The sequence below is a fragment of the Hippopotamus amphibius genome, chromosome 6, assembly GCF_030028045.1.
Source record: "Hippopotamus amphibius kiboko isolate mHipAmp2 chromosome 6, mHipAmp2.hap2, whole genome shotgun sequence".
Lineage (NCBI taxonomy): Eukaryota > Metazoa > Chordata > Mammalia > Artiodactyla > Hippopotamidae > Hippopotamus > Hippopotamus amphibius.
The window spans coordinates 55732245-55759744 of record NC_080191.1 but is presented as its reverse complement, the minus strand read 5'-3'; the positions used below and the strand labels follow the sequence as shown (position 1 = coordinate 55759744).

The window sequence follows — 27500 nt, the reverse complement described above, 5'->3', positions numbered from 1 at the left end:
GAGAAATTGAGCAAAACGGATTTGGAGGGATTGTTTTTCTCTTTTGTAAAGGAGTATTTTTGTTCTAATAGCTTTAAAATAATTTTTAAATTGTTTTAGTAAACATTTAGCAAACATTATGGAGTACCTACTCTACTTCAAGCACTATGCAAGTTGATAGGAATGTAGAGACAAAAATTAGTCCTTGCTTTCTAGGAGTTCACAGTTAGTGAGAGACACTAACCTGTAAATTGTTGCTTGCAGTGCAGCCTGTATGTAGGGACCATGATTGAAGTACGAAGGAGGCCACCAACCCAGCCTGCAGTCAGCGAAGGTGACCTTGAAAGGCAGAAATTAGCCGGGCAATGAAAATAAAGGACTGTTAAGTTTTTGACAAGTGTGTCTTCCTTTTCAAAATGACTTCCTTTTACTCTGATGCAAAATTCAATAAAGTTCCATTTCTAGGCTACTGGCCCAAATTTTTCCAAGAACTTAAGTCGGAGTTAATCTCTGACTCCCAGACTCCCGGATAGCTAATATTTAAGTAAGCTGTTATAGTGCAATAAGGCACAGAGTTTGATGTTGTTGTTGTTGTTTTGTTTTTCATTTTAAAGTGAGTAAGGTATGCCCTGCCTTGATTATCGTGGGAAACATAGCCGTTTGTGTGAAACATCAGAGGTTTTTAGTAATCCTGCTATAAGTATTCATTCTTCCTTCATAGGATATTCTCCTGATGAAAGGGGAAGGGGAAGTTAAATTGAACATGGCCATTGGCAAAGGGGAACAGGCCTTGAGAAGTAGCAACAAGGAAGGTCAGAAGGTGATCCAGACTCAGCTACAGACCCTTAAAGACGTGTGGGCTAACATCATGAGCTCCTCCGTCCATGCTCAGAGGTACAGAGCCTGTTTTTAGTGTTTCTTTGCCTGAATCAAACCCAGTGGCTTAGTAAAATGATGGAGCAGAGTAGAGGGTATCCTGCATGAGAGTTGCCCAGTATGTTATATTAGCTAGTTGTGTGCATGCCGGTCTTTGCCTAGATTGTATTTTCTGTAACTGCAGAGGCTGGTTTTGTTTGCTTGCTTGCTTGCTTGCTTGCTGTGTGTGTGTGTGTGTCTGTGTGTGTGTGTGTGTGTGTGTGTGTGTAATATTTACATCTCCCATAATATCTCTCATGGATTCATACCTCCTTTCAATTCATCAGAGCAAGAATATGTGGTCTTTAACAACTTTAATAACTTCTTGCTTTTTAAGGAAAATTAAGTTGTTGGCAACTATTGAGCTTAAGTATAAATCTTTTTCTCAACCGAAGTAATATTACTGACATTGGGGTTTTGAAGATGTTGGGGGAGTATTTGATCACCCCAGCAATGGGGTATCCTGGCATTTTCTGTGAGGCCAGGACAACCAACCTCCTGCAGTGCGTGGACATCCTCACACAAGTATCAACCAGCTCACCCAGCCCCATTGTACTAGACACTGATGAGAAAGTAGAGAAGATATAGATTGTTACACCAGGTGTTGTTGTTGTGTTATATTTATGAGTGGAAGACTTTCATCTTCCTCCCTCTTCTCAGAGTATCTACAAATAATCTGGCAAGCTTGTTGGGCAAATGACTTTCAGTCAGAATTATACTGAAGCATATTTCTGGAGCCACACACTAAAGGTTATATATATATATATATATATATATATATATATATATATATATACCATTTTGTCACTGAAGAAGTGTGTACTCAGTGTGATCTTAATAAATAGATGAGTAAAAGATTAAAGTTCATCACAAAACAAAACAACACTGCAGTTACTCACTGCAGTGTAAACAATGAACCATGGTTACAACTAGAATCTGAGGAGTTGTACTTTGTTTTGTTTCTTTTAAATATGGAGCGTAGGTGGTGACTCCCAAAGTCAGCAGGACTTGAATCTTCAACTGAACTCATAATGGTCTGCAAAGAAAAAAAATCAGATCCCATGGTTCTGTTATTCTGTAGAGCAGACCGCTGGAGCATGAACTAAACTTCCCAAGGCTTGGCAATAGGCCAGCTTCACAAAGTGACTAGGAATACGGGTGACTACGTTGGAATAAAACGTTAAACACAAGAAGCAGATTCAAATCCTTGATTTCCCTCTTTCAGCAAGAAATTAAATTTGGCAATGGCATTCTGAACTGTAGCAGTGCTCAAATTATTGTGCTGAAATAATGAAACAGAACGAAGTAGTTTTTGCCCTCTAAGTGCTCAGAGGCTAGGGTAGGGTACACTCCAAAAGAACTCCGATTCAGATTGTGTTACTAAGATGTTGTGGGACTGTGGAAGGAGGCAGGGGTTGGGGTGGCTTCTGGAGAAGTGAAGTTGATTTGGACTTTATAGAAAATTCTTTGAGGAAAGAATAGGGCTTTAAGGCATGTATGATGAGGTGTCTGTTGATGCAAAAGGAACAATTTGAGCAAAAGGAACAATTTGGAAGTACATTCACCACAAATATAACTCCAGGACCACAGGATTATATGCAAGGGAGGGTGGATATGAGTTTAGAATATGAGTTTAGAATAGTTTTGTAAAGCTAAATACTGGAGATTTTTTTTTTTAAATGCCAGTCTGGAGAGCTATTTACTTGACAATTACCTATGTGACTATATTTCTTCTATGATTAATGCATTGAGCCTTCATTCCTTCACACATTCAACACAGAAGCACTAAACATTATGCATTATATCCATAAATGAAAAATCAATCTAATTATATTATTTACCCAGAAAGAATACCTTACGTTTTTAATTCCTGTCACTAAATAATTATCATCTGACTTTAATGAGATAAACTGAGTCCAAGAAAATAAAGAGTTGATATATATTAAATAAAATTTAACTGACGCCCCAGTTCTGATGTTTTCACAATGAAACACGTGTATGTGTTCTATTCATTTAGGACAGTTGACATTTGGAAGACAGATCTTCAGATGCATATGTGACTATGACGTCTTCAAATTTTGACATAGATTTATTTCCATTTGAAGAAGCTGTGTTGTAGGTCAGAGGAGTTAAGTTCCCTGTACTTAACAGCAGTTTTCATCACTTACAATATCATTCAGTAAAACAGTTTACTGAATGCAGTGCCGTAGTAATTGGTTTTTAGTAGACATGTTAAGATAATTAATTTTTATAATATGTGATATTAATTCTAGCACTTTAGAGTCTGTGATTAGCCAATGGAATGACTATCTGGAGTGGAAAAACCAGTTGGAGCAGTGGATGGAATCGGTGGATCAAAAAGTAGAACATCCCTTGCAACTGCAGCCTGGTCTGAAAGAGAAGTTTTCCCTCCTGGACCACTTTCAGTCCATCGTATCTGAGGCAGAAGAACATGCCAGAGTCCTGCAGCGACTCACTGCCAAGGCCAGGGAGCTCTACCAGAAGACTGAGGATGAGTCTTTCAAGGAAACCGCTCAAGAGGAACTGAGAACACAGTTTAACGATATAGTGACTGTTTCCAAGGTTAGTGCTGTATAGTGAAGAAACAATTTCAAGGGTTAGGTAAAGAATACACTATGTGTCGAATTATAGGGGAGTTGACTGCTCTGAAACTATGTGTACATTTAGTGAACAGGGATTTCATAAAGGGTCATTTCTCACTAATGGATCCCCATGAATTTTTCTCTTTCTGCAATTTGGATTATTTTTTGTTCTTCGCTTTTCATCTTTCTCCGTTTAGAACGTTAATCAACCCATTTATTTTTTCTTTGTAAGATTGTCTGAGACTCCGTTGGTAGCGTTTAGAGTTCTTTTTCCTTTGCTGCCACTTACATTTGTTGTATTAAATCCAAGACCAGTTACCTCCTAGATTTCAGTCATGCACCAAGTATTTTGTCTGTTTCTCATTTTAGTAAAAGCTGCATTTTCCTGTTCTCCAATAAATAGGTCCCTTCATGTAATATCAAGATCTTTTTTCAGTTCTATCTCTGCATCATTACTTTCCTTCATGATTTTTCTTTTGTATATTTATGAGAATGTTAAAGAAAATAAAGGAGAGGTTTTTTCTCCCCCTCTCTTGGTTTTCCTTTTGAGAATTCTCTTTGTATTATTAATACTACAATTTTTAACATATGTGTTAGTTTATCTTAGTTTTTATTTTGGTAATGATTAAGAGCTATGACTGTTGAGTCAAAAAGACCAACATTTGAATTCTGGCTTTGACCCTTTTTTGGATGTGTGACTTCAGGCATGTTACTTAACCTCTGTAACCTTTGGAGGTCCGTTCCTGTAATATAGTGTTAATATTATGTAGATCACACAGCTGTTGTGAGGCTTAAATGAGCAAACACATTTAAAGTGCTGAGCAGCATACTGTACACAAAGGCAACACAAATAATTGCCTGGAGAGTGAGAATAGTTATTATAATAATAATAATAAAGTGGATTGCTAGTGGGGGATGCTAGTCGACGTTCATTAAGCATAGATTTTTATTCTAAGCTAGACTAAAGAAAACAAAGGAAAATAGTTGCCTCCTCAAAGTCTTTCAGTCTAAGATTTGATGTTTTCATTTGAACATATTAAACATAAAGAAAATTCAAGAATAAGAATGAAATCTTCTAAGATCATTGACACCTGTTGCCTTGTCTGATTTCAGATTCTCAATAGTGACTACTTTTAAAGTACTGTTCTTTCTCTACTAGGAGAAAATGAGGAAAGTGGAAGAGATCGTAAAAGACCATCTCATGTATTTAGATGCAGTCCAGGAATTCACGGATTGGCTGCATTCGGCAAAGGAAGAACTTCATCGGTGGTCAGATATGTCTGGAGATTCATCAGCCACCCAAAAAAAGTTATCTAAAATTAAGGTCAGAAAATGAACAGATTTTTATCACTTCATTGTTTCATCAGTTCTTGAGTATCACACGCCTGTGATAAAGATTCTGTGGATAAGACTCTTCATTTAAAATGTTTTCTTCCTATTTTCTATTTGTTGGTATTTATTACTTTGCCCTTAAGCAAAAGAAAAAAGGGAATTTAAAACACTTTACACTTGTGAGGAAAGTAGAACATTGTCCCTAGATGCTTCTCTATGCAAATATGCTAATTGTTGTAGCATCAAAACCTACGAAATATGCACCAGATTGGTGGGCTGACAAAACCAGATAATATTTTCTAGCACAGTGGAAGAAAAGCTTATGAAGTAACTTGGTTAAATGTATTTGAATAATAATTAGGAAATGTCACTCACTTGTTTTATTCTACCTTCCTAGCCAATAGTACAATAACATAGTAGAAGACAGTACTTTAAAAGGCTTTAAAATTATCTCCTAGTTTACTGCTTATAAGGACAACTTAAAAAAAAAAGGAAATTCACATATCTGAGGCAGGTGGAACAAGTATATTTTTAGTTACTTGAATATTAAATTGCAATAATTTCCCCTCTCTGGGAACAATAGTTTTAATCTGAAAAATAGGTAATGATGAAATCCTCAGTTATTTAGTTGTAGATGAGTAAATGCTGGAATATGTAGTATAATTGTGGTGAGAAATGGAAGACTCAGGCTGTGTTCTGATACCTGGAAATCAGAACATGAAAATGATAGTTGATGATAATAATAATAACTACATTTTGAGGATTTACTTTGAACCGTTCAGAAGGTACCATCTTATTTAAATCTTACCATGACCACGTAGGTTTTCAAATGAGATAACCACATAAAGCCACTTGCTAAATTCTTATTATCTGTGCGATTCTCTAAAATATTTCTTCGATATATTCCTCACTAATACTTTGATTTATTCATCCGTTCATCCAGCCATCCAGCCATTTATTCAACCAGGGTTGTGCAGCCCTCAAGGAAATTGCAGTGTAGGAGAGAATGGTGGTGCACAGACTGATGTTTATAAGATACTGCATCCAGTGTAACGACAGAGCATAAGACTTTTCATGTTCAGGCTCTAGAATCAGACCCTGACACTGCATCTTGCCTCTACTGCTTTTCTAGCTGTGTCTTTGGGCAAGTCACTTGATGTTCTGAAGTGTCAATCTCTTTCTTAATTCGTAACATAAGAATAACAGTGCTACCTGCCTCACAGAGTTGTTTTGAGGACTAAATTGGATCGTACTCATAAGGCATTTAGCAACATGCTTGACACATAGAACACAATAAGAAAACCCAATGGATTTTGTATGAGTGATTTAATTGGCTATGGAGGGACAATGTCAGAAAAGTCAAACATGATGGTCAAGACTTTACCTAGAGTCAGCAGAGCTGTCTCCACCTGAGGAAAACAAGTACATTCAGAGGAGACAGGTTATGGAGGAGGAGGGATGAAGTGTTCAGTGTGAACAGATGGATGTGAATAGCCAGGTGGTGATGTCCAGGAGGCAGTTGAACACTCAAGTCTGAATTTCAGATTAGGAATCTGGATTGAAGACACAAGTTGGAATGATCAGCACGTAATTTGTAGGTGATGTCACCGGAGTGAATGAAACCAAGACCTATGTGTAAAGCAAACAGAATGATGTGCACAGGACCAAAATATGAGTGCTGTCAATGTTTAAGGGGCCTCAGAAGAGAAGCTGAAAGGAAGAGGCAGGAAAGAGAGGAGAGATAATAATGAGAGGGGAAAGGACAGTGTGGTCCACCAGGGCCCCTGTTGGAGGAGGTGGTCACCATCATGGAAACATCAAGAAGTGGCCATGAGGGGAGTTCCCTGGCAGTCTAGTGGTTAGGATTTGGCACTTTTACTGCTGTGTCCTGGTTTCAATCCCTGGTCACGGAACTGAGATCCCACAAGCTGCACAGTGCAGCCAAAACAAAAACAAAAACAAAAAGAGATGGCCATTAAGAGGGGGACTAACGATGGGACTTCCCTGGCTGTCCAGTGGTTAAGAATCCATGCTTCCACTGCAGGGGGCCTGGGTTTGCTCCCTGGCCGGGAGGCTAAGATCCCACGTGCCTCATGGCCAAATAATGATAATAATGATAATAATAGTAAAATAAAAAATTTAAAAAAGAGGACTAATGAATGTCCCCTGAACTTGGCAGTTAAGCTGCTTGGCAGTCACCAAGAGCCATTTCCATAGCCAGGTCAGGAGGAACACTGGATGACCTGGACTGGGGAGTGAAGAGTAGGGTGGAAGACCAGATAGCAAGGATGAACTCATGTTTTGAGATGTTGGTATAAGAAAAGTAAGGTAATTCTTTACAAAGGCTGATTTCTGGGTTGTCATTGCTCTTTTTTTTGAAATGCTTTTATAAAATACTTCAAAAAATATAGGAAATGTGAGAGAAGGAGCTGGCAGAAAGAAATTGGGGTTTGGGAAAGAGAATGTACAGCTTGGCAGAAATTACCTGTCAAAGTCCAGGTTAGGCCTGAGTGTAGGCTGGTGTGTGGGTGAGGAGGAACCTTGGAGGAAGTCAGGTAGCGTTGTCGCTGACCTTCAGTGTCATCCCTCCCCACCCCCAGCGGTGACCAAGAACAGGCAACTTCAAAGCCAAACATGTATGTTTTTATGAAGGTGTGTATGTACATATAATATTTACAGTTTAAATACAAGATGGGGAAAGGCATGAAAAAGTCATTTCAGAACACTTCAAAATGGTGATATCCTTGTTCAAAATCTGGATGAGTAGAACTAGTGATTGCAAATATTGAGATATCCCAATGTCATGCCAAAGAAAACAGAGAGTATTTTGGGAAACTGATTTTTGACAGTTGATACCGTTGATACCCTCCAAACTCCAAATTCAAAATCACTCACAGAGGCAAATTATAAGTATTTAAATCTAATAGTTATACACAGCTCTTTTCAAAAAGTTGTAATTTTTCTTCATCAAATCACTACTTACTATATGCATTGATAAACAAAAAAGATTTTTAGCATCCTACTGCTGAGAAAAGGGTGATGAATATGTATATAAATGCTAATTGTGTATAAGGATTTCATGAGATTATGCTTTGGACTACTATATGAATACTTTTAAATGATCTGTACTAAAATGTGGCTCTCATAATTATGAGAGGATATTTATTTCAAGCTAATCTAATGAAATATGAACTATAGTATATAAAGTAGGTAAGACATAGTTGTGTTCAACATAATTTGTTAAACATGCTTCATACTTAATACCCCTATTTTTCTTATACTTGTTAATTTGTAATTGATTTTCTTCTGGAAGTTTTTTTTTCCCTAATCATCATCTTTTCCTTCTATTTAATCCAGAAGCAAAGTCATAATTTTGTATTAATACTAACAAAATCCTGGCTTTAGCAATAGATATATAAGTATATAAACATCAGAATAGAGTCTGTAAAAGAGTCAGTTCTCAGAAAGAAGTGCCACTGTTTTACCTAATTAGCAATGCATATTTTAATTTTGTCTTGTTATCTTTTAGAGCGTTTGCGTACTTTAAGCCCAAAAGTTACAGTTAAACCGTGAAATTTCTAGTGAGGTTTTTAAAAGTAAATATAATAGTAATAAATGAATGCGGTCTAAAGGTTACTTTGAACTTTTGATTTATTTATTTTAGTTACTATAAAAATGTTTACTTAACACACTGAAGTTTTGAAATCGAGTAGAGATTATTTTTTTATTGTGATGGATTAGCTAGATTCCTAGTGGAACGGAAGTGTGATGTGATTCACCATCTCAGGGAAGAAGATAAAAATAGAGTAGAGACATGAGCAGAGTACAGTTTTGCCACAACCCGTGTTCACTTGTCTTGACGTCAACTTAGGGAAAAATAGGATTCGCACATTTACAGGAGCACTACACCAAAGGCAAATATTTAAATCACTTATCAAAATAGTTTCACATATTCAAACAATGTCTGATTTCAGGCTCCTTCCTTAGTCTATTTCAGAATGTTGTGGATTCCTCAACTTATTTCACCACAAACCTTGGCGCTCACAGTGATAATTCTCTGCTATTATAACTTAGGAGGAGGCGGATGAATTGATTCCGGTTCCTTGTGGCACGCTTGCTAAAACTTCCTAGCAGGACAGGGTCTCCCTCTGTACACATTTGGAAGCTCGCAGCCCAAGTGACTCAGAGCCTCCTCGGTTGCCATGGTGATATTCCATTACAGGAGCTGATGGATTCCAGAGAGATTGGTGCAAGCCGCCTAAGCAGAGTAGAGTCGCTGGCCCCTGCAGTGAAACAGAACACAACTGCCAGTGGCTGTGAGCTCTTGGACACGGAGATGCAGGCCCTGCGTGCGGACTGGAAGCAGTGGGAAGACAGTGTTTTGCAAACGCAGACCAGCTTGGAGAACCTGGTTAGCCAAATGGCCCTTTCGGAGCAGGAGTTCTCAGGCCAAGTGTCTCAGCTGGAGCAGGCCGTGGAACAGTTCAGTGCCCTCCTGACAAGCTGGGCTCAGCAGTTAGCTCTCTTGGAAGGCAAGAACACAGATACGGAGCTAGTGGAATGCTGGCAGAAGGGCAGGGTAAGTTGACTTTCTATTTTCTGTTGGGGGTTATGCTAAAATTTTTGTTTGCCTCTCTTTGTTGCTGAAAAATCCTTGCTAACTAAGAACATGCAACATTCAGACTTGGAAAAATAAGTATTTACCTAATTAAATTTGTAAAGCTGACCCATTTCCTTTTTTCATAAATCAAAATATTGTAAGCATACAGACATAAGGGAGAAGGAGTTTTTATTTACCGTAATAAGCATTTATTGTTAGTGGAAGTATTTTACTTTCATTCTTATGGTGTAAGAGTTTGCAATATTGTGTTCAGCCCTGCAGTCTGAAAAAATGGCCTGTGGGTAGAGGCATAAATAGACGGAGAGTCATAGCTGTTTTCTGCCGGGGAATTACTTCCAACAATTAAATGATTGAGTGTATAGCTTTGAAAGAAACGTTTGGTAATCTCCTAAAGCACAACTAATAGTTTTCACCCTGATTAGCTCTCTTGTGTGTGGCTTTGACAGCTGTGCTTGAATTAACCCATTAACAGAACTCCTAGTCATGCTTACCAGTTGCCTTGTGGACGTTTTTTTTGAACTAACAGCCGCTGTTTCAGAATATGAGGAAGGGAAGCATGAAAGGAAGAGTGAAGAAAGGGCAGAAGCCTGAAATCTTCTTTCTTTCTTTTACCGTTAAATAGTATCTTGGAAAGCCTTTTGATATTTGCAGTTTTATAGTGCTCTGAATCGTGGATGTCCTTAAAAGGAAGTTTAGTAAACTTCTCTATTTCTATTTATGTTATAATCTTTTCAAAACAGCTTCAGCCAGTACTGTAGTAAGTCACGTGGTATTTCCCACATTGTCTTGTTTTAAGTCAAGTATTTGAAACAAATACAGCACACCACAAAATAAAACTTTATAATCATCTCTTCATACTATTTTATTTATAATGTTTCTAGGTTTTCTGTTTTTTTTTTTCCTCATGCCTTTCCTATCCTTTAGGCTTAAGCCGTAGAATAAAACACATAAAAGCAGTTCTATAAAACAGGGACAAGGAAGCTGGTAATTGTCCCATGTAGTCAGTGTTATTCACTCTGATTTCAAACAAATCAGTTGTAATGTTTTGGTTCTTTTTTCTTCCCTTCCTTTCTCTTCCACTAATACGAATGACATTTTTAAAAGAGAAAGACTTGGTTGCATTTAGATTACATTACTTTTCTGAGCTAGCATTTTTTCATTGATACTATTAGTGAAAATAATAGGTGAAGCCTATAAAAAATGCCCATGATAATGTAAAAGTGAATATGGACTTTTAATGGTGCTAATAATTCAAAGCTGACAGCCCTCTGCTTAAATCTACTTCCAGATTTGGCTCTAAAGTTCACACTTTTAAATTACAATACTACATTGCATCCCAATATTCAGATTTTCTTTTATTTCTAATAATGATATTTTTCTCTTAAAATGGAGATATTCTGCTGTATACCTTAAACTTACACAGTGCCGTATGTCAATTATGTCTCAATAAAACTAGGAGAAAAGAATAAATGAAAAAAATTAAATAAAAACAGAGATAATTGGGCTTCCCTGGTGGCGCAGTGGTTAAGAATCCGCCTGCCAGTGCAGGGGACACGCATTTGATCACTGGGCCAGGAAGATCCCACATGCCGCGGAGCAACTGAGCCCGTGTGCCACAACTACTGAGCCTGTGCTCTAGAGCCCGTGAGCCACAAGTATTGAGCCCACGTGCCACAACTACTGAAGCCCGTGCACCTAGAGCCCATGCCCCGCAACAAGAGAAGCCACAGCAATGAGAAGCCCGTGCAGCACAACAAAGACTAACCCTTGCTGGCCACAACTAGAGAAAGCCCTCACGCAGCAACAAAGACCCAACACAGCCAATAAATAAATAAATAAACAAAATAAAAAAAAAACACACACACAAAAAACAGATAATAAATATTCTCACCGCAAAAAAGAAATGGTAATTATGTGATGGGATGGAGGTGTTAGCTAAGTGGTAATCATTTTGCAATATATAAATATATCATATCAACACATTGTATGCCTTAAATTTATACAATATATTATGTCAATTTTATCTCAATAAAGCTAGGAAAATTTTAAATTTTAAAAAATAGTGATAATACTTCCATGCTGTGAATACATAGGAAAAGTTTTACAAAGTAATGGATTCGCCGGCGTTCTTTGGCGTTGTCTTGCTGTTGGGGATGGGGTGCGGCTTGTCATTGCTGAAAACCATAGTAATAGACACAAAACTTCACAAGTATTTACTCTCTCTTCTGCAATGAAGGGATGAGACTCAAGAAATCCTTTAAAAAATAAAAATGGATCATCATGTGTAAGTTATGTTGTCATGTTGCAAAATATGTTGTTCACTATGTTTGCAAAACTCATATTTTTTAATATCCATTAGGTTGTTAGTGTTAGAAATTTAGCAATTTTATTAAACTGTATAACTTCTAAGGAAAAACAATGCATTCTAGAACTTAACTGAAACAGAAGTATCTGACCTGATATTTATAAAATGAAAGTTTCTGCTAAAATGTTTTAATTTATGATGAAGTTTAGATTTCTTTTTTTTTTTAGTATAAAGTTTTGGTCAAAAGCTTTTCATTTTTTTGTCATATCATCTAATTTATAAATGACCACTTTGAATTTCTGGTTCTTTTTACTTTTTGTATGTGATACATTTCTTTAGTTCTTATAATGTTCTTCCTTAAATAAATGGTTCAACGTGGTGTAAAATAGTAGTTACGAGTTTAGTGTTTGGAGTTTTGGAGAGAAACTTTCTAGTTATTATTTGTGAATTTTATAAATTAAAATATTTTAGACTCCACTGTAGCCCATCCACTAAGCTAAATAAAGCATTTTAAAACCAAGAGAAGAGTTTCCCTCCTCTGAGAATCACAGTCTGGGTAGAAAGGCCAGCAAGTTAAAGACCAGTGGGGACTCTGGATTGCGATGAGTGCTGACAAGGTACTGTGTGTGCTTGAAATAAGCCCCTAAGAGGTGGGACAGAGGGTAGATCATCCTTAGAGGAGCTGTGATTTGAGCTGAGCCTTGAGGTGCAACTACAGATTGATCAGATGGATGAGGTGGAGGAACAGCATTGAGATCCAAAATTACTGAGGAATGGGAACACACAGGAGAGACACTAGAGAACAGGAGTCACATTACGAGAACATCGTGCCATTCTGCAGAGTAAATGAGGTCTGTGAGAGTCAAGAAGCAGAGGAAAAGAGATAACTGAACTGATTAAAAGAGTTAAGACACAGAATAGACCAGACCTCATTTCTCTTATATGGAGTGAGAAGGGAAGTGGGCGAGGCCAAGATGATGCTTAGTTTCCTGATCGGGATCAGTGGGAGGACACTGGTGCCATTTGCTAGGATGAAGAATACAACACAGACCTGCTTTGTTGAGAGGCAAGTTTTTCCTACAAATCTAGGCCATGTCTTGATAAATATCTCTGAGAATAGTAATAGTGACAGCAACAGCTCTCTGAATACTTACACTGAATACTCCTTGCCCCTCCTCCTTAATAATTTTTTTTTAACCTTGGCAATGCTATTATCCACACAGTCCCACTTAAATAACCTGCTGTCTTTACTAATTAGGCACTTGGTATGCCAGGAATTATGCTAAGTATTTGACACTGGTGATCTCATTTGCTCCTTGCAACAATGCTGTAAGAAGAATGATCTGATTGCAAAGCACCTTGTGTAACTTAGTAGACCATGGCCTTAATTTCAGAGGTACACTTGTCAAATCCTAACACTTTATTTTGGGTTAGGGATTCACAGTCCTGTGATTATTCACGTCTCTCTCTCTCTCACTTGTTAAATTGTGAGCTCTTCAACTACAAAAAATTATACCATTAGTCATTTTGGGGGTGCCAAATTCCAGCAAAATGATTGGCACATACCAGACGTTTAGCAAATATTTGATGACTGTATGAATGAAACTATGAAATGAATAAATTGCTTGTTAAATTAGACCTCTGGAATATAAGAAATTCTTTTTTTAATTAATTGATTATTAATTTATTTTATTTATTTATTGGCTGTGTTGGGTCTTTGATGCTGCACATGGGCGTTCTCTAGCTGCAGTGAGAGGGGGCTACTCTTCATTGTGGTACCCGGGCTCCTCGTTGTGGTGGCTTCTCTTGTTGCGGAGCATGGGCTCCAGGCACGTGGGCTTCAGTAGTTGTGGCACACAGGCTCAACAGCTGTGGTGCACAAACTTAGTTGCCCTGAGGCATGTGAAATCTTCCTGGAGCAGGGATCGAACTCATGTTCCCTGCATTGGTAGGTGGATTCTTAACCACTGAGCCACCTAGGAAGTCCCAGAATATAAGAAATCCTTAATGTGAAAGTTAACTGTATATACAAGGTATAATCAGTTGCTATATGTGTTTTTTAATCCAAAATAAATTTTTCTTTGCTTTGAAATGATTTCTTTCACCTTTAAACAGTACTTATACACATTTTCCAATGGCCTAGTCGGAATGTTTTTGTTTTTTTTTTATAAACAATTTAAGCTATTTTTGCTTCTCTTTTTCTTGTCCCACTTTAAGTTACTTGACCACTTGATCATTTGACTACCCCATAACATTAGATGCTCAAGTGGCTATCCATTCCTTGAAAAGGATGCAAATCCTGAAAATAGATCTCATTTCCTTACAGAATCTACTGTGTTGGTTCTTTCCTTACTAGTAGTTTATTATGTGATTTATGCATGTATAGTATGAGGATGTGGAAATCACCAAGTTTAAACGTTTGCTCCTCTGTCTTCTTCTTTCCTAATAGGAGATACTGGATGCTCTACAAAAAGCAGAGCCTCAGACGGAGGATCTCAAGTCTCAGCTGAATGAACTTTGTCGATTTTCTAGAGACCTGAGTACATACAGCGGGAAAGTTTCTGGCTTGATTAAAGAATATAATTGGTGAGCATGAACCTTACTGGTATTCAAAATATTTTCACACAAATGAAAAGCCAGAGGTTTGTTTATTTTAAGTTGTGAGTCCAGTAATAATATAAATTAAGTAATCTTTATATACATTACCAAATGGTGTGAGTGCATACTCAGGACTGTTGACTCCATTGAACATTATTTTAATCTACTTTATCATTTTTTTCTCCTACTAAATGTTTCAAATCATGGTTTTAGTCTTTGTTTGCAAGCATCCAAGGGCTGTCAGAATAAAGAGCAGATTTTACAGCAAAGATTTCGAAGAGCCTTCAAGGATTTCCAACAGTGGTTGGTTAATGCAAAGATCACTACTGCTAAATGTTTTGATATACCTCAAAATATTAGCGAAGTTTCAACAAGTCTTCAGAAAATACAGGTAAGAGTGTGATCAATTAATTCTAATGACGGTGCTGGGAATTCCCAGGCAGTCCAGTGGTTAGGACTCTGTGCTTCCACTGCAGGGAGCACAGGTTCAATTCCTGTTCTGGGAACTAAGATCCCACAAGGTGCACAGCCAAAAAAAAAAGGAAGATCCAGAACTATCTAATAATGGTGCTTAAGTGGATTAAGAAGGTGCCTCTAGATCTTATTATAAGCATATTAAAGTTTGCTTAGGAAACGCAGATTTTAAGTAAATCCCTGCTGGAAACTATTGATGTGTACACGAAAAGAAACTAGTCCATTGATGTAAATTCATGCCATTTTTATATATTAATAGGGATTTAGCAAATACTAAAAGCTCTTTATATGTGACATATTGTGGCTGAGCACTCTAAGCAGATTTTCTCATTAATTTTCACAATAACCATATCAGTTACCTAAGATTATTATTGGATACAATACACACATAATACAGTAACACATAAGGGTATTTTTGTACAAACAGGGTAAAAGAATCTTAGTCATTTAATATATACAATAAAAAGTGTTTATTTCTTTTCTTTGATTGTATTGAGAAATAAGTAGGAAATACAATGGTTACAGCATTTTATTATGCCTAATCTCTTACGTTTTTCTTTATAGGAATTTTTGTCAGAAAGTGAAAATGGACAGCACAAGCTAAACATGATGCTTTCTAAAGGGGAACTTTTGAGTACTCTGTTGACCGAAGAGAAAGCTAGCGGCATCCAGGCTAAAATTGCAACTGCAAAAGAAGATTGGAAAAATTTTCATTCAAATCTCCACCAAAAGGAAGCTGCCCTAGAGGTATACCGTAGCCAGCCACTCGGATGTGTGCTGTGTTTTTGTTGTTGCTGTTGTCATTGTTACAATACGATGTACTGTATTTAATACCTCCAAATACCCATCGTTGATTTTGGCCAGCCCTCTCTGAATATTGGTGGATAACTGGATAACTCTGAGAATCAGCTCAGTGTTGAAGTATGGACCTCATTGAGGAATTTGATAGCTTCTTGCCTGGGGCTGTCATCACAGGCTTACCCATGCACCATCCCACCAGGAACAACTGGTTTTACTTTTAAGCAAGATCACTTAATTGGCCATTTGAAATCCCTTAATTTTGGAAGTTGACCTAGGAGAAATGAACAAAAATATCCACGTAAAGCTACAAAATGCTATGGATGAGACGGTATATTATAACCAATCAAGGAGTAGGCTTTAAGAGTTCAGTATGCAAAGAGACAATAGTTATTTTATTTTATTTTATCCAGAGACAACATAAGTTGAATTCCTTACAATCATAACATAATTTCTGCCACAATGCAATTATATTTTTTCTTGCGATCATGTTTTGCGTACCAAGTCTTCTCTTAGAGAATAACTGAGAGGCACAGAGAGTATTTTTTCCCTTTTAAAATAATGCTTCCTAAAAAAAAAAAATAATAATAATGCTTCCTAGCAGAATAGAGCCTTAATTTAGTTATGGTCATAATTAATGCAAGATGGAAAAAATAATAATAGAGAAATAATATCTGGAAAGAGAAAATGGATGTTTCTTCAGTTCTTCCCTAACCAGAGATCACTGTAGTCCTCCTTTGTCATGGTGGCTCTTCTTTCATGGCAGACATCCTCCATTTAATGAAACCATTGTGAGTGCCCAGAAATTTACTCTTAACCCTGCAGGGATCATTAGTGCAGTGTGGCCTGAGCTGGGAAGCATCTGCTGTTGAGGGTAGTACATCTAGCATACCTAGTGAGGTTACCTCGTTCAAGAGATGTCCAGGAGTTGATGGAAGTCAGGAATTACCTGCCTTCCTGTTTTTCTCATTTTCCTTCCTTCCTTCCTTCCTTCCTTCTTTCCTTCCTTCCTTCCCTCCTGTCTTCCCTCCATACTTCCTCATTTCCATTAGGAATAAACATGTAATAACACCTATTATGTCCCATGCATTATGTTAGGAATACAAAATTGTTGGTCTTTTCTTATTCCTCAGGGAATTCATTTTCTAAAGAGGGAAACAGTTTATAAAGAGATGGTTGCAATATAACATAGGTATGCTCGGGATATGGTAGTCACTCAAAGAAGGATACAACTAACTCTATTTGGAGAAATCAAGGAAAGTATCCAGAAAGGCGACATTCTAACTGAACCTCGAAGGCTAAACAGTCCTTGAATTTGCCCAGGCCGATGTACGTTTCAGGTAGAAGGAATTGAATGTGCAGCGCCAGGGTGTCCTGAGTGTCAACAATACTACCCAAAGCTCTGATTTAAATTTTTTTTTTATAGTGTGATTCCATTTATATAAAATGTCCAGGACAGACAAATCTATGGAGATACAAGCTCATCCCAACCTATTCTTCTAGCCTCCTCTCCCTCTTCTTCCCCCAACGAAGCTGATTTAAATTTAAATTTAAAATCCTTTAGTGGGTTCACATGGTAACATAAATTTCAAATTCACTTCAGTCTAGCATTTTTAATAAGTAATAGAATGTGGATATAAACACTTTGGCTAAGATGAAATGGTACCAGATAAAACTTTTTCAAATACACATGACAGCTACAAATTACCTGTGCAAGTGGTGACAACATTCTTATGTAGTAAACACAGAACACTATTTCATATTTCTTGTATCTTTACAAATCAGAATAAACAAATTGTTTCTTAAAAACATAATAAGCCTATCAACCATATGCTATTTCTCGTGTCACCATTAATCAAAATCAAAAAAATGTTTGCAAAGATGTCTTTATATTCCTGCAAGGTACCATGATGTGTCCCACGAAGTGTCAGACACAACCCTCCCCTCATGGAGCTTGTAATCTACTTGTAGGCAGGCTTGCAGGCATGAGATGAACACTCACCATCTAACCCAGTCTGTGATAAAGTATACAGTGACTGGTATAAACAACAAATGTGACAGAGGCTGAGAAGGGGGCCTGTGTGAACTCTGGGGTGGCCTGGATAATGAGGGAAACATTCATTTATTAAAAAGTGGAACTTAAAAAGCTCTAAAGGGATGTTCACGAATTATCCAGATACCAAGGTAAAGGATAGAATGTTCCAGACATTGGGAACAGGGAAAGAAAGGGAGATGGGTGAGGAGGCCTGGTTGGGGTGGGCTTTGAATGCCAAGTGAAGGACTCTGGACTTGGTATTAACATCTCTTTTTGGTCCCTAACACTGTCTAAAACCTCATAGAATCTAAAGATCCAAATGAAGGACTTTGAAGTAAGTGCCGAGCCTGTACAGGACTGGCTGAGTAAAACCGAGAAGATGGTGCACGAAAGCCTCAATCGCCTGTATGACCTGCCAGCGAAGAGGCGGGAACAGCAGAAGCTGCAGGTGATCAACCCCTCAGCCTGTCCAGCCATCCACGGCCCCCCCTCGTCTGCCGCGCATTCAGATCAGAGGCATGCAAGCACCGTGGAGTTAGATGATGCTGTCCTGAGATAGCATGCACCCTTCCCAGACTTCAGATTTCCTGTTTCCCAGCTTTCCTTTGGGTGTGATTTGTCTGGTCCTGTAGTCCACACTGTATGTAGCTTGGAAATCATAACGCCTTCGGGGCACACCTGTTACTTGCCGGTGTTTGTTTCCGCGGTCTTGGGGCCGAAGCTTTGTCTGCGATGTGCTCTCCCCCAAACTCTTAATAGTGACTCGCTTGTGCTTTTCAGTCTGTCCTTGAGGAAATACACTGCTACGAGCCTCAGCTCCACAGGCTGAAAGAGAAAGCTCAGCAGCTGTGGGAGGGCCAAGCGGCCAGCAGGAGCTTTATGCACCGAGTGTCACAGCTGTCTTCTCAGTATCTAGCGCTAAGCAATGTAACAAAGGTAACGCCTGCCATGTGCTGTGTGGGAGTGTGGGAGCCCAGGGCAGGGCTGTGGCGTGTGAGTGCTCTTCCCAGCCTTGCCACCCCAGCCAAACATTTGTGCTGCGTCATCTCAATGTGCTTGTCTGAAAAGAGCAAAGGAGGTTTCAAACATTGAAGAGAATTCCCATCTCTTTACACAGAATATTCCCTTTAATCCTGAAGTGGTATGTTCCCCAGGGCTTTTATTCTGAAGACTTAAAGCCTAAACATAAGGCAGAATTCAGAATATTGCGTCTAAAGATACACGGATTAAATCACTTTAGAAAAACAGAAATTCAAAGCAGTTTAAATTTATTTAGTGGACTAAACAGAATGAGTCGGGGATAATTTTTTTCTGTTTGTCTCATTTCTTTATATTCATTACATGGTAGTCAAAGATGTGCTGATTGAGTTTCAGTTCAGATTCTAGAACAGGGCTCAAAACTGGCAATGATTCCTATAACTGATTAAAGCTCTTTTCTAACAGTGTAGAAAAAAGTAAATGGGATCCCACAGTGGCCTCCCTTAGAGCATTCAGCAGGCACATCTTGAACTTCATAGGGCCAGCCCACCTTGAGATTCATTGCCTTGTAATATTTGTGGCCTGTATTTCCCTGTTGCATTTCAGATCTGAGAATGTAGGGAACCTGCTGTAACTTGGCTTTGCCTGTTTCGGGGTGGGCTTACTCATGGCCTGCTGTTTGCATCCTGAATGAAACATCCTTGAGACAATCACCCTAGTATAGGTCTTGGAGTAAAGAGTCTATGTTTACACCCATGTTTTTTTACTTTTTCGTCTTTAGAAAATCTGGCACATATCTAAAATTAGAATAAATTAAGGCTGTCTTTCTATCCCTTTCTATTCATTTAGATACCAAAAAATCAACAGAGACTCATATGCTTTTTAAGGGCTGAAAATTATATTTATAAAATCTTCACTGTGTTGGATATAAGCTTTAACTTAATAAATAAAACCACATTTATGGTCCCAAATTTAGGGATATTACAAAATCTCAGATTACTGTTTTTTAGAACTGGTTACAATGTCGGTCATGTGGGTACGTGGTATCAATTGGTATCAATTATGGTATCAATTGGTATTAATTATGATCATGTGAAAGCAGAAACTACTTCAGTGGGTTTTCCAGACAAGGTGTGAGGAAGAAATTAATGAAATTTCTGAAAAAATCCCAATTTTCATAAAGAAGAGTAGCGAGTACATTGAGGGGCAGTAAATCGTCATTGTAATCTTCCTGCTTCTTGACCCAATTATTCTCCTATTTTCACTCTTAGGAAAGCTGTTTCACATCTCATAGATTCATACAGCCTTGCATCGTATCTGCGAGCATACAAACCATGGCTGACAGCAGTTATTTGGAGCAAGGGGTTAGCTTTACAATCTGAGTCGCTTCGGGCTATGAGGTCTCTGTGTAAGGGACAGCTGGAAAACGATTTCTGTCATTTCCAGGAGAAAGTGTCCAGACTGGACAGAATTGTTGCAGAACACAATCAGTTATCCCTTGGGATTAAAGACCTGCAAGACTGGATGACGGATGCAGTCCACATGCTAGATTCCTACTGTGCCCCGACCTCTGACAAGAGCGTGCTGGACAGCAGGATGCTCAAGCTTGAGGTGTGCCTTTGATGAGAAATGTCTCTGATTTACAGAATTTCTTTTTCTCAAAATTTCGCGAGTCTCCATCTGCCTGATGGGATAATGTCATACTCTGTCCACGAGAAGTCCAAGAGTGCTCCGTGGATATGACCCTGTTTGCATAGGGTGGCCGTGCCTAAACATTTCTGAATCGATAGAGCCTGGATATACTGAGATATAAATACTTTACAAAAATGAAAATAAAATAAAGAGATTCCCTGGCTGTCCAGTGGTTAGGACTCCATGCTTTCACTACCAAGGGCCTAGGTTCAGTGCCTGATTGGGGAACTAAGATCTCGCAAGCTGCACGGCACAGCCAAAAAAATGGATTTTTTTTTAATTAAAAAAATGAAAAATAAAATAACAACCCAAACATGGTTATTGCTTGATGTAGCCAGTTAAGAGGCTAGTTTCAGAGTACATCACAGACACATCACATTTTTTTTCTGAGAAAATACTTAGATGAAACATTTTACTGGGCAAAACCTTTCCCATCCTGTTCAACTCACTTGCCTGCCTGTATCAGTTAGTCTGTTTTTCTCCCATCAAAAGATATTAATTTCTGCCTTGGTTTATGTGTGTGATAAAGTGATCATTCTGCGTTCATTCACCTGTCATTTATATACTAGGTGTGTCTGGGAGACTAGCACTCTGTCCTGACACCAGAGATTCAAAAATGAATAAGATATGTTCATTATCCTCAAGGATTTCATTGTCTGAGGCTGGAGGCTGAGGCACAGAAGACAATATTGATTACGGAGCTGTGGTTACACAGAGGCGAGGAGCCAGGCAGGGGGAGGGGGCGCAGAGTTGAGGCACGTTTCTCAGAAAGGCTGATACCTCAGTGGAGATTTGCGAGAGGGACCAAATGAGTGAAAGCTGAGGAAAGCCAACAGCATTGTGTATGAGACATTGCTAGCAGGTCCTTCCTGCTGCAGCAAAAGCTGATGGCCCTGGGTCGCTGAAACTGAATCTGTAGAGGTTGGCAAGGTCCCGATGACAGAGAGAGGTGGAACTTTACTTTTTAGGTGATAAACACCAATTTTACAACTTTGAATTCAAACATCTTTCTTATGTAGAAAAAGAATAGTACTTGTGAAGAACTCAAAATATATAAATTCATATTATATATTAATTAATCTGTTTCTTTCGGTTTGTTGTATGAGTGATCTTAACATTTATAGAGCTCTTCATCCTGTGACCTTTGAGAATTCAGAAATCCTACTGTCGTCTATTTTTCTCTTATTAAAAATCAGTAAAATTAAACTTCATTGGAAATCAGGGATTATTCCAAGAATAATAAAGACCTGAAAGCCAAGGCCACTCAGAGACCAGTAGGTGACTGGTGACTGGTCACTGGTTACTGGCACCACCAGCGAGTGACTCTCCCGTCCTCCACCTGATCAGCCTGAGAGATCCAGGGCTCAGCACAACTGCAGATCGTCTGCTCTCCACAGGGACTCTGAAATATTTAAAGCTAGAAATGCTAAACATGCAAATGACAAAGGACTTCTGTCTGTGCTTTTACAGGCGCTATTATCAGTGAAACAGGAAAAAGAGATCCAGATGAAAATGATAGTGACCAGAGGGGAATCTGTCCTTCAGAATACCTCTCCGGAAGGCGTCCCTGCAGTTCAGCAGCAGCTGCAGAGTGTGAAGGACATGTGGGCGTCCCTTTTGTCTGCAGCGATTCGTTGTAAAAGGTTAGCGAAGCTGAAGGGCTGCTGAGAAGTCATTGCTAACAGATATGCAGAATAGCTCAGTAACAGACTTTCCCGGCTTCTCCCTTTCTCTCTCTCTCTCTCTCCCTCTCAGTCTTTTTCTTTCTCTCTCTATTGCCCTGCTCACTTATTTTTTTCTCCCCTCCTCTTCCCTCCCTTCTTCCTTCCTTTTCTTTTTTCTTCTTGAAGCAAAAGAAATTGACAGGTACAATCTCGCATTTAGGTTGACCTGCAGTACTATGTCTGTGTTTTAATATAACTACATGTTTCCTTGTGTTCATGTTCACTGCTTAAAAAGTCAAAAGATAAATACATGTTTAATCATGTGAAGATACATTAGTTAAAACCGAGCAGTTTACTTGGGAAGTAACCCCAGAGAACACCAGTAGGTGGTGGGAATGACACAGGAGAAAGGGAGGGCAGCCCATAAAGGGTATGGGCAGCTGGAACTTACCCCAGTGGGCACTGCTGGCAGTCAGCATAGACAGAGCATGTCTGGGAATCAGCCATGGAGAGCAGGGGAGCTGAAATGTTTGTAAACAAACTGCCCTGAGTCCAGAAGGCAGTTGAGAGCTGCCTCCAGGGGACAACAATCCCTGGCGCTTCTTGCTTGCTGTGCCCTCAAGCTGAGAGGGCACCAGGGGCCAAAGGATACCCCGGGGCCAAGAGGACAAGGAGCTGGCCTTGGAGGACTGGTTGGCAGCGTAGTGCAGGGGTCTGTCTGAGCGTGGCGCACAGAGTGTCTGCTAGAGAAGGGCTCAAGCATGGTCGTAAAATTCGGCACAAAGGATTAAGGAAGTTAAAATATATAACATCTGCATTGAGAGAAAGAAGTGTTTAGTTTATCTGTAAGAGAAATAATCAGGTTTTATAATTAGTCAAATTCAGAAAATGTTAGCCTATGTCATTGTGATTTTCTGATTTTTAAATCTCATGCAAGATAGTGATTATGCTTGTTCTTGCTCAGTTCTTCCTTCCTTCTTTTATTCCTTTTTTTTTTCTCTCCTCTGGATGTCCTGCTCAGCTTGATGAAGTTAAATATTGATTCTATTTCTGTCCCAAGTCTTGGCTCCAGAAAAGCCTCGCTCAGGGCATCTCTCTTGGTTTTGCCTTCAAGCCTCTCCTGTGTCTCATGTGACCTGATTACTGACTCCAGATTTTATATCCAGTCCCACTTCTCCACCTGTTGGCCTAGACTTCTCAAGGTTTTTCTTGCCAGGGACCCAGACTTGGATTTGATAAGCTACAGCCACTCAGCCCCCCTCCACCCTGCCCCTTCCTGATCTATGGGCTTCCTGCTGGGGAGTGAACAGAGCAGACACAGTGCTAGAGAGTGGACAGATTGGATGTTTACGGCTTCTCAGTGTAGATTACTGTGCTTTCAATTACCTTTCAGTCAACTTGAAGGAGCTCTTTCTAAGTGGACAAGTTACCAGGATGATGTTCGGCAGTTTTCCAGTTGGATGGACAACGTGGAGGCCAGCCTAAATGAATCCAAGAGGCAGTATGCAGAACTGCGGGAGAAAACAGCCGCTCTCGGGAAAGCCAAGGTGGGAGCTGGAGTTCACATTCGATTTGTTCTCTGACAGGTGCTTCATAATTGCCACAGTTGCACAGAAACATGCTCACCTGTGTGCTGAGGCTGTCCACGTCGCTAAACTCTATTTGAGAGGTTTACTATAATTTCTAATGGCCTCTTAAATCAAACTTTTGTTTGTGGATATTTTGTTAGTGAGCAAAATTGTCCTTTGCCAGGAAAACCTTATAGACCCATGTTTTATGATATATTTAAAATTTGGCAACTTGTAATAGCTTTTTGTATCTTCAGCCTGCTCACATTTCTGAAGTAAAAGTACTTTCTTTTCTATCATATCCTTTTATATTTCTACTTTTGTACATTTTTCATAATGCTTTTATTAGTATAGTACTACATGTAAAGATTATTTAATAGATAGATTGATAGATAGATACTGGAGGTATGTTCTTAAACCTCTTTTTCGCTGATAGTAATATTCAGACATAACATTTTAGAAAACTTTGATTTATTCATCCAGGGCCTATTCATTGGTTGGCCTGTTCTACCTCAAACTTACTGTGTCCTAGGCAGTACTTACTATCTTCTACCCCAAATCCTTCGCACTCCTATATTGTCAATGTCAATTTTTTTGTGCCACCCCACGCTGAATACCCTAAATTGGAAACCTCGTTTCTCCAACTCCTTCTTTCCTACCCCCACTTTGAATGAGGCAGTAGGTCTTGTTGATTCCTTTTCAGAAAAGTCTCCTGAATCTCATCCATCCTTCTTTTCCTAAATTGTAGCAGACTCCTAACAGCGCACCTTGCCTGGTCTCCATTTCCCACTGTCTTCATATAGAAGTGAATGTCCCTCTTTCCTGCCTAAGAGTTCCATTGCTTCCCACTGTTTACAGTATCATACTGATCTCCCTCCTCTAGTTTGAAAGAATTTTAATAATCTCTCTTGCCAGCCTCATTTCGGTCACTCTCCCACCCTCCTTCCACCCATGCACCAGTCTTACTGGTATTTCTCACTATTTCCTGAATGTGCCACATTAAATGGAATTAAATGATGCCATGCCTTCACAGAATCTCTTCTCTTTTTCACAGAATACCTTAGCTCTGCCCCTGCACCTGGCAACCTTCTACTTACCTTTCTGAATTAGTTCAGAAGCCATCTTTGCTATGATACTACCACCACTCAAGGCTTAATTAGTTCTTCTGCTCTCTGTCATTCACATCACTTTATCAATTTTATAGAATATATGCTTACATACCTCTCTCCCTCAGTGGATAAAAGTGCTGAATTTTCTTCTTATCCTGTGCATTTAGCTCTCTGTCTGACACAGAGCACATGCTAAGTAAAAGTTACTCAAATGACTAAATGGCCGTACGTGACCAAATCGCTTAACGTTTCTGGGTCTCGTGTTTGCATCTGAAAATTAATATACTCATAATTATCTACCTCATTGTATTGTTATGATGATATATTGCTTAATTAATTAAAATATTAATCTAGTCAATAAGTATTTATTGAGAACTCGCTACATGCAGGCATCATGCTCAATTCTAGGTAAATAAAACGGACAGAGGTTGTATTCCAGAGGGACACATACGCTTATCTGAGAATGCATCAATAAACAAGTAATCATAACTGGTGATAAGCGCACTGAAGGAAAAACCATATGGTATGAGAGAGTCATTAGGACACAGCTAACATGGACTGCTTGGAGTCGGGGGAGGGGAGGAGAGACAGGAAAGGCCTCCCTGAAATAGTAGATGGAAATGATGCCCTAAGGAGTTTAGTGCAGAGAAATTGGTCTGGGGAGGAGGTGGGAAAAGAGCATTTCAGGTGGAATAATCAGCATGTCCTTGAGGAGAGAGAGAACCTGGCTCTAATAAAAAGGAGCTAGAAGAAAGGCCAAGTGTTGCTGGAGCTGAGAATAAATGGATGGGTGCTGCCAGGTGATCTGGCAGAGGTGGCAGGGACCAGATCCCGCATCGCCATGAGGACGCTAGCCTGTGGATTTTCTACTTGATCCTGAGGGCCTTGGGAAGATAATGTTTTAAGCTGGGGAGTGACACGATTCCCTTTGGAATCTTAAAATCTTTTATCACTCAAGCTGCTGTGTGGAGTGTGGGCAAAGGGTTGGGCAGGAATTGGGGGCAGGAAATTTGCCTAGCAGGGTATTGCAGAAGTCCAAGCAAAAGGTGATAGCAGCAGGGGCTGGGGGCTTTGTAGGAGACCAGAGGACATATGTCAGGATATAGTGAAGAGGCAGAACTAACAGGATTTCATCATGGACAAAATGACAGAGTATAGAGAAAGGGTGAATCCAGTGTTCTGGATTGACCATCTGGGTGGGAATGGTAGCATTTACTGTTTGAAAAAAGACTGAGGGGGAAGGAGGTTTGGTGGTAGCTGAGGAAGGATGGGAATGGAGTAGAGCTCAGGAGCCCATTTTTGGACAAATTAAGTTTGAGATTTCCAAGTCAACTGGAATCAGTATCTCAGAGAAATTTCTGGGCCAGATATCGAATACACACACACACACACACACACACACACACACCCCACTCATACAGATATAGGTATAGATATAGATATATAGATGGAGTGATCTATCTGTCTGCCTACAGATAGATAGATAACCTGAGATCACTTGTCAACTATGCAGTTAAAATATCCTAATGTTAAGTAGTGTCATTGATGTGATTATATATGCAGTAATTCCTTAATTTTTTAAAATGTCCTCTAGTTATTAACTGAAGAAGTGCTGAGTCACAGCAGCTTGCTGGAGGCCATTGAAGTCAAAGGAGCTGGCATGACGGAGCACTATGTCACCCAGTTAGAATTCCAGGACCTGCAGGAACGATACAGGGCCATCAGAGAGCGGACAAAGGTACAGCCCCCCGTGATCCACGCAGTGTTTGGGGCTGTGCTTATTTAAAGACTCATTTATTTAAGGCAGTGACAGGCTTGTGAAAGCAGATAGAATGAAAAAAGCAAAATGAATTTTAATACTTTGAATACCCCACTGGCAAAACCAAGCAAAAACCCTCAACTATTGTTAGGATATGAAAGTTACTGAAGCAATATAATTCTCAACTAAAAAAAGTCCCAGAAGTGTACTTATTGAAGAAAATTGGGGGCAGCTTCATAAGGAAGACTCATAAATGCCTTAATATGTCTGGTGGTGAAAATTTTCTAAAGCAGGAAATAATCACCAATAATATTTATCATTCTTTACTTAAAGCTCACAAGGAAATAAAGCACACCTTGCTTTATTAGACAAGGTGCATGACAAATTAAATCCACAGTGAGTTGAAATCCTCACTGAAGGCACAATATCAGAATTTCAGTTTTCTTCATTAGCAAAAATACATTTTTATGACAAAGTTAATTCACTTTTTGAAATATCCATGTTACCTTTCATAAGGAATTGAGAGATCAGGAAGTTAATTCAACAAAATGATCTTTAAGACCCCTTTTACTCCTAATATTATGTTTTTATATTTTTTACCTAAATCTTGATATTTTACTCTTCTAGGAAACCATTCATATTTTAATGATTTAATAATCATGCTTTTCTAAAATTTCAAGTGAATTCGTACAGTCTGTTGAAACTGCAAGTAGTAATGTATTCACACCTTAATCATCTTACATGCTAATAACAGGAAGCAGTAACCAAGTCTGAAAAGCTAGTTCGCCTGCACCAAGAGTATCAGAGAGACCTGAAGGCATTTGAAGCTTGGCTGGAGCAAGAGCAAGAAAAGCTTGACCGGTATTCAGTTCTTGAGGGTGATGCCCACACTCACGAGACAACTTTGCGGGATCTTCAGGTAAAGTCTACTTCATCATAAAACAAAGGAATTTTCATTCTGAATATGGAATCATAACTGTCAAGCAGTGGGAAGTAACTATGACCTTAATTCCTATAAATAGCTGATATATACTAACTGAAACACTAGTAAGGTCTGATCTAAAGCATTC

At 38.9% G+C, this 27500-nt stretch overlaps 1 protein-coding gene across 1 annotated transcript in view; it reads left to right on the top strand.

The window, feature by feature from the left end:
• Positions 1-27500, top strand: part of SYNE1 (spectrin repeat containing nuclear envelope protein 1) — a 341186-nt gene that overhangs the window by 106976 nt on the left and 206710 nt on the right. Inside the window, exons 49-62 of the mRNA XM_057737764.1 lie at positions 701-873; positions 3168-3477; positions 4657-4821; positions 9052-9408; positions 14205-14341; positions 14567-14744; positions 15392-15574; positions 17965-18108; positions 18441-18596; positions 20085-20249; positions 21801-21973; positions 23388-23541; positions 26266-26409; positions 27185-27349. Coding sequence (XP_057593747.1) covers positions 701-873; positions 3168-3477; positions 4657-4821; positions 9052-9408; positions 14205-14341; positions 14567-14744; positions 15392-15574; positions 17965-18108; positions 18441-18596; positions 20085-20249; positions 21801-21973; positions 23388-23541; positions 26266-26409; positions 27185-27349 — 2604 coding nt within the window. The remainder of the gene's footprint in view (positions 1-700; positions 874-3167; positions 3478-4656; positions 4822-9051; positions 9409-14204; positions 14342-14566; positions 14745-15391; positions 15575-17964; positions 18109-18440; positions 18597-20084; positions 20250-21800; positions 21974-23387; positions 23542-26265; positions 26410-27184; positions 27350-27500) is intronic.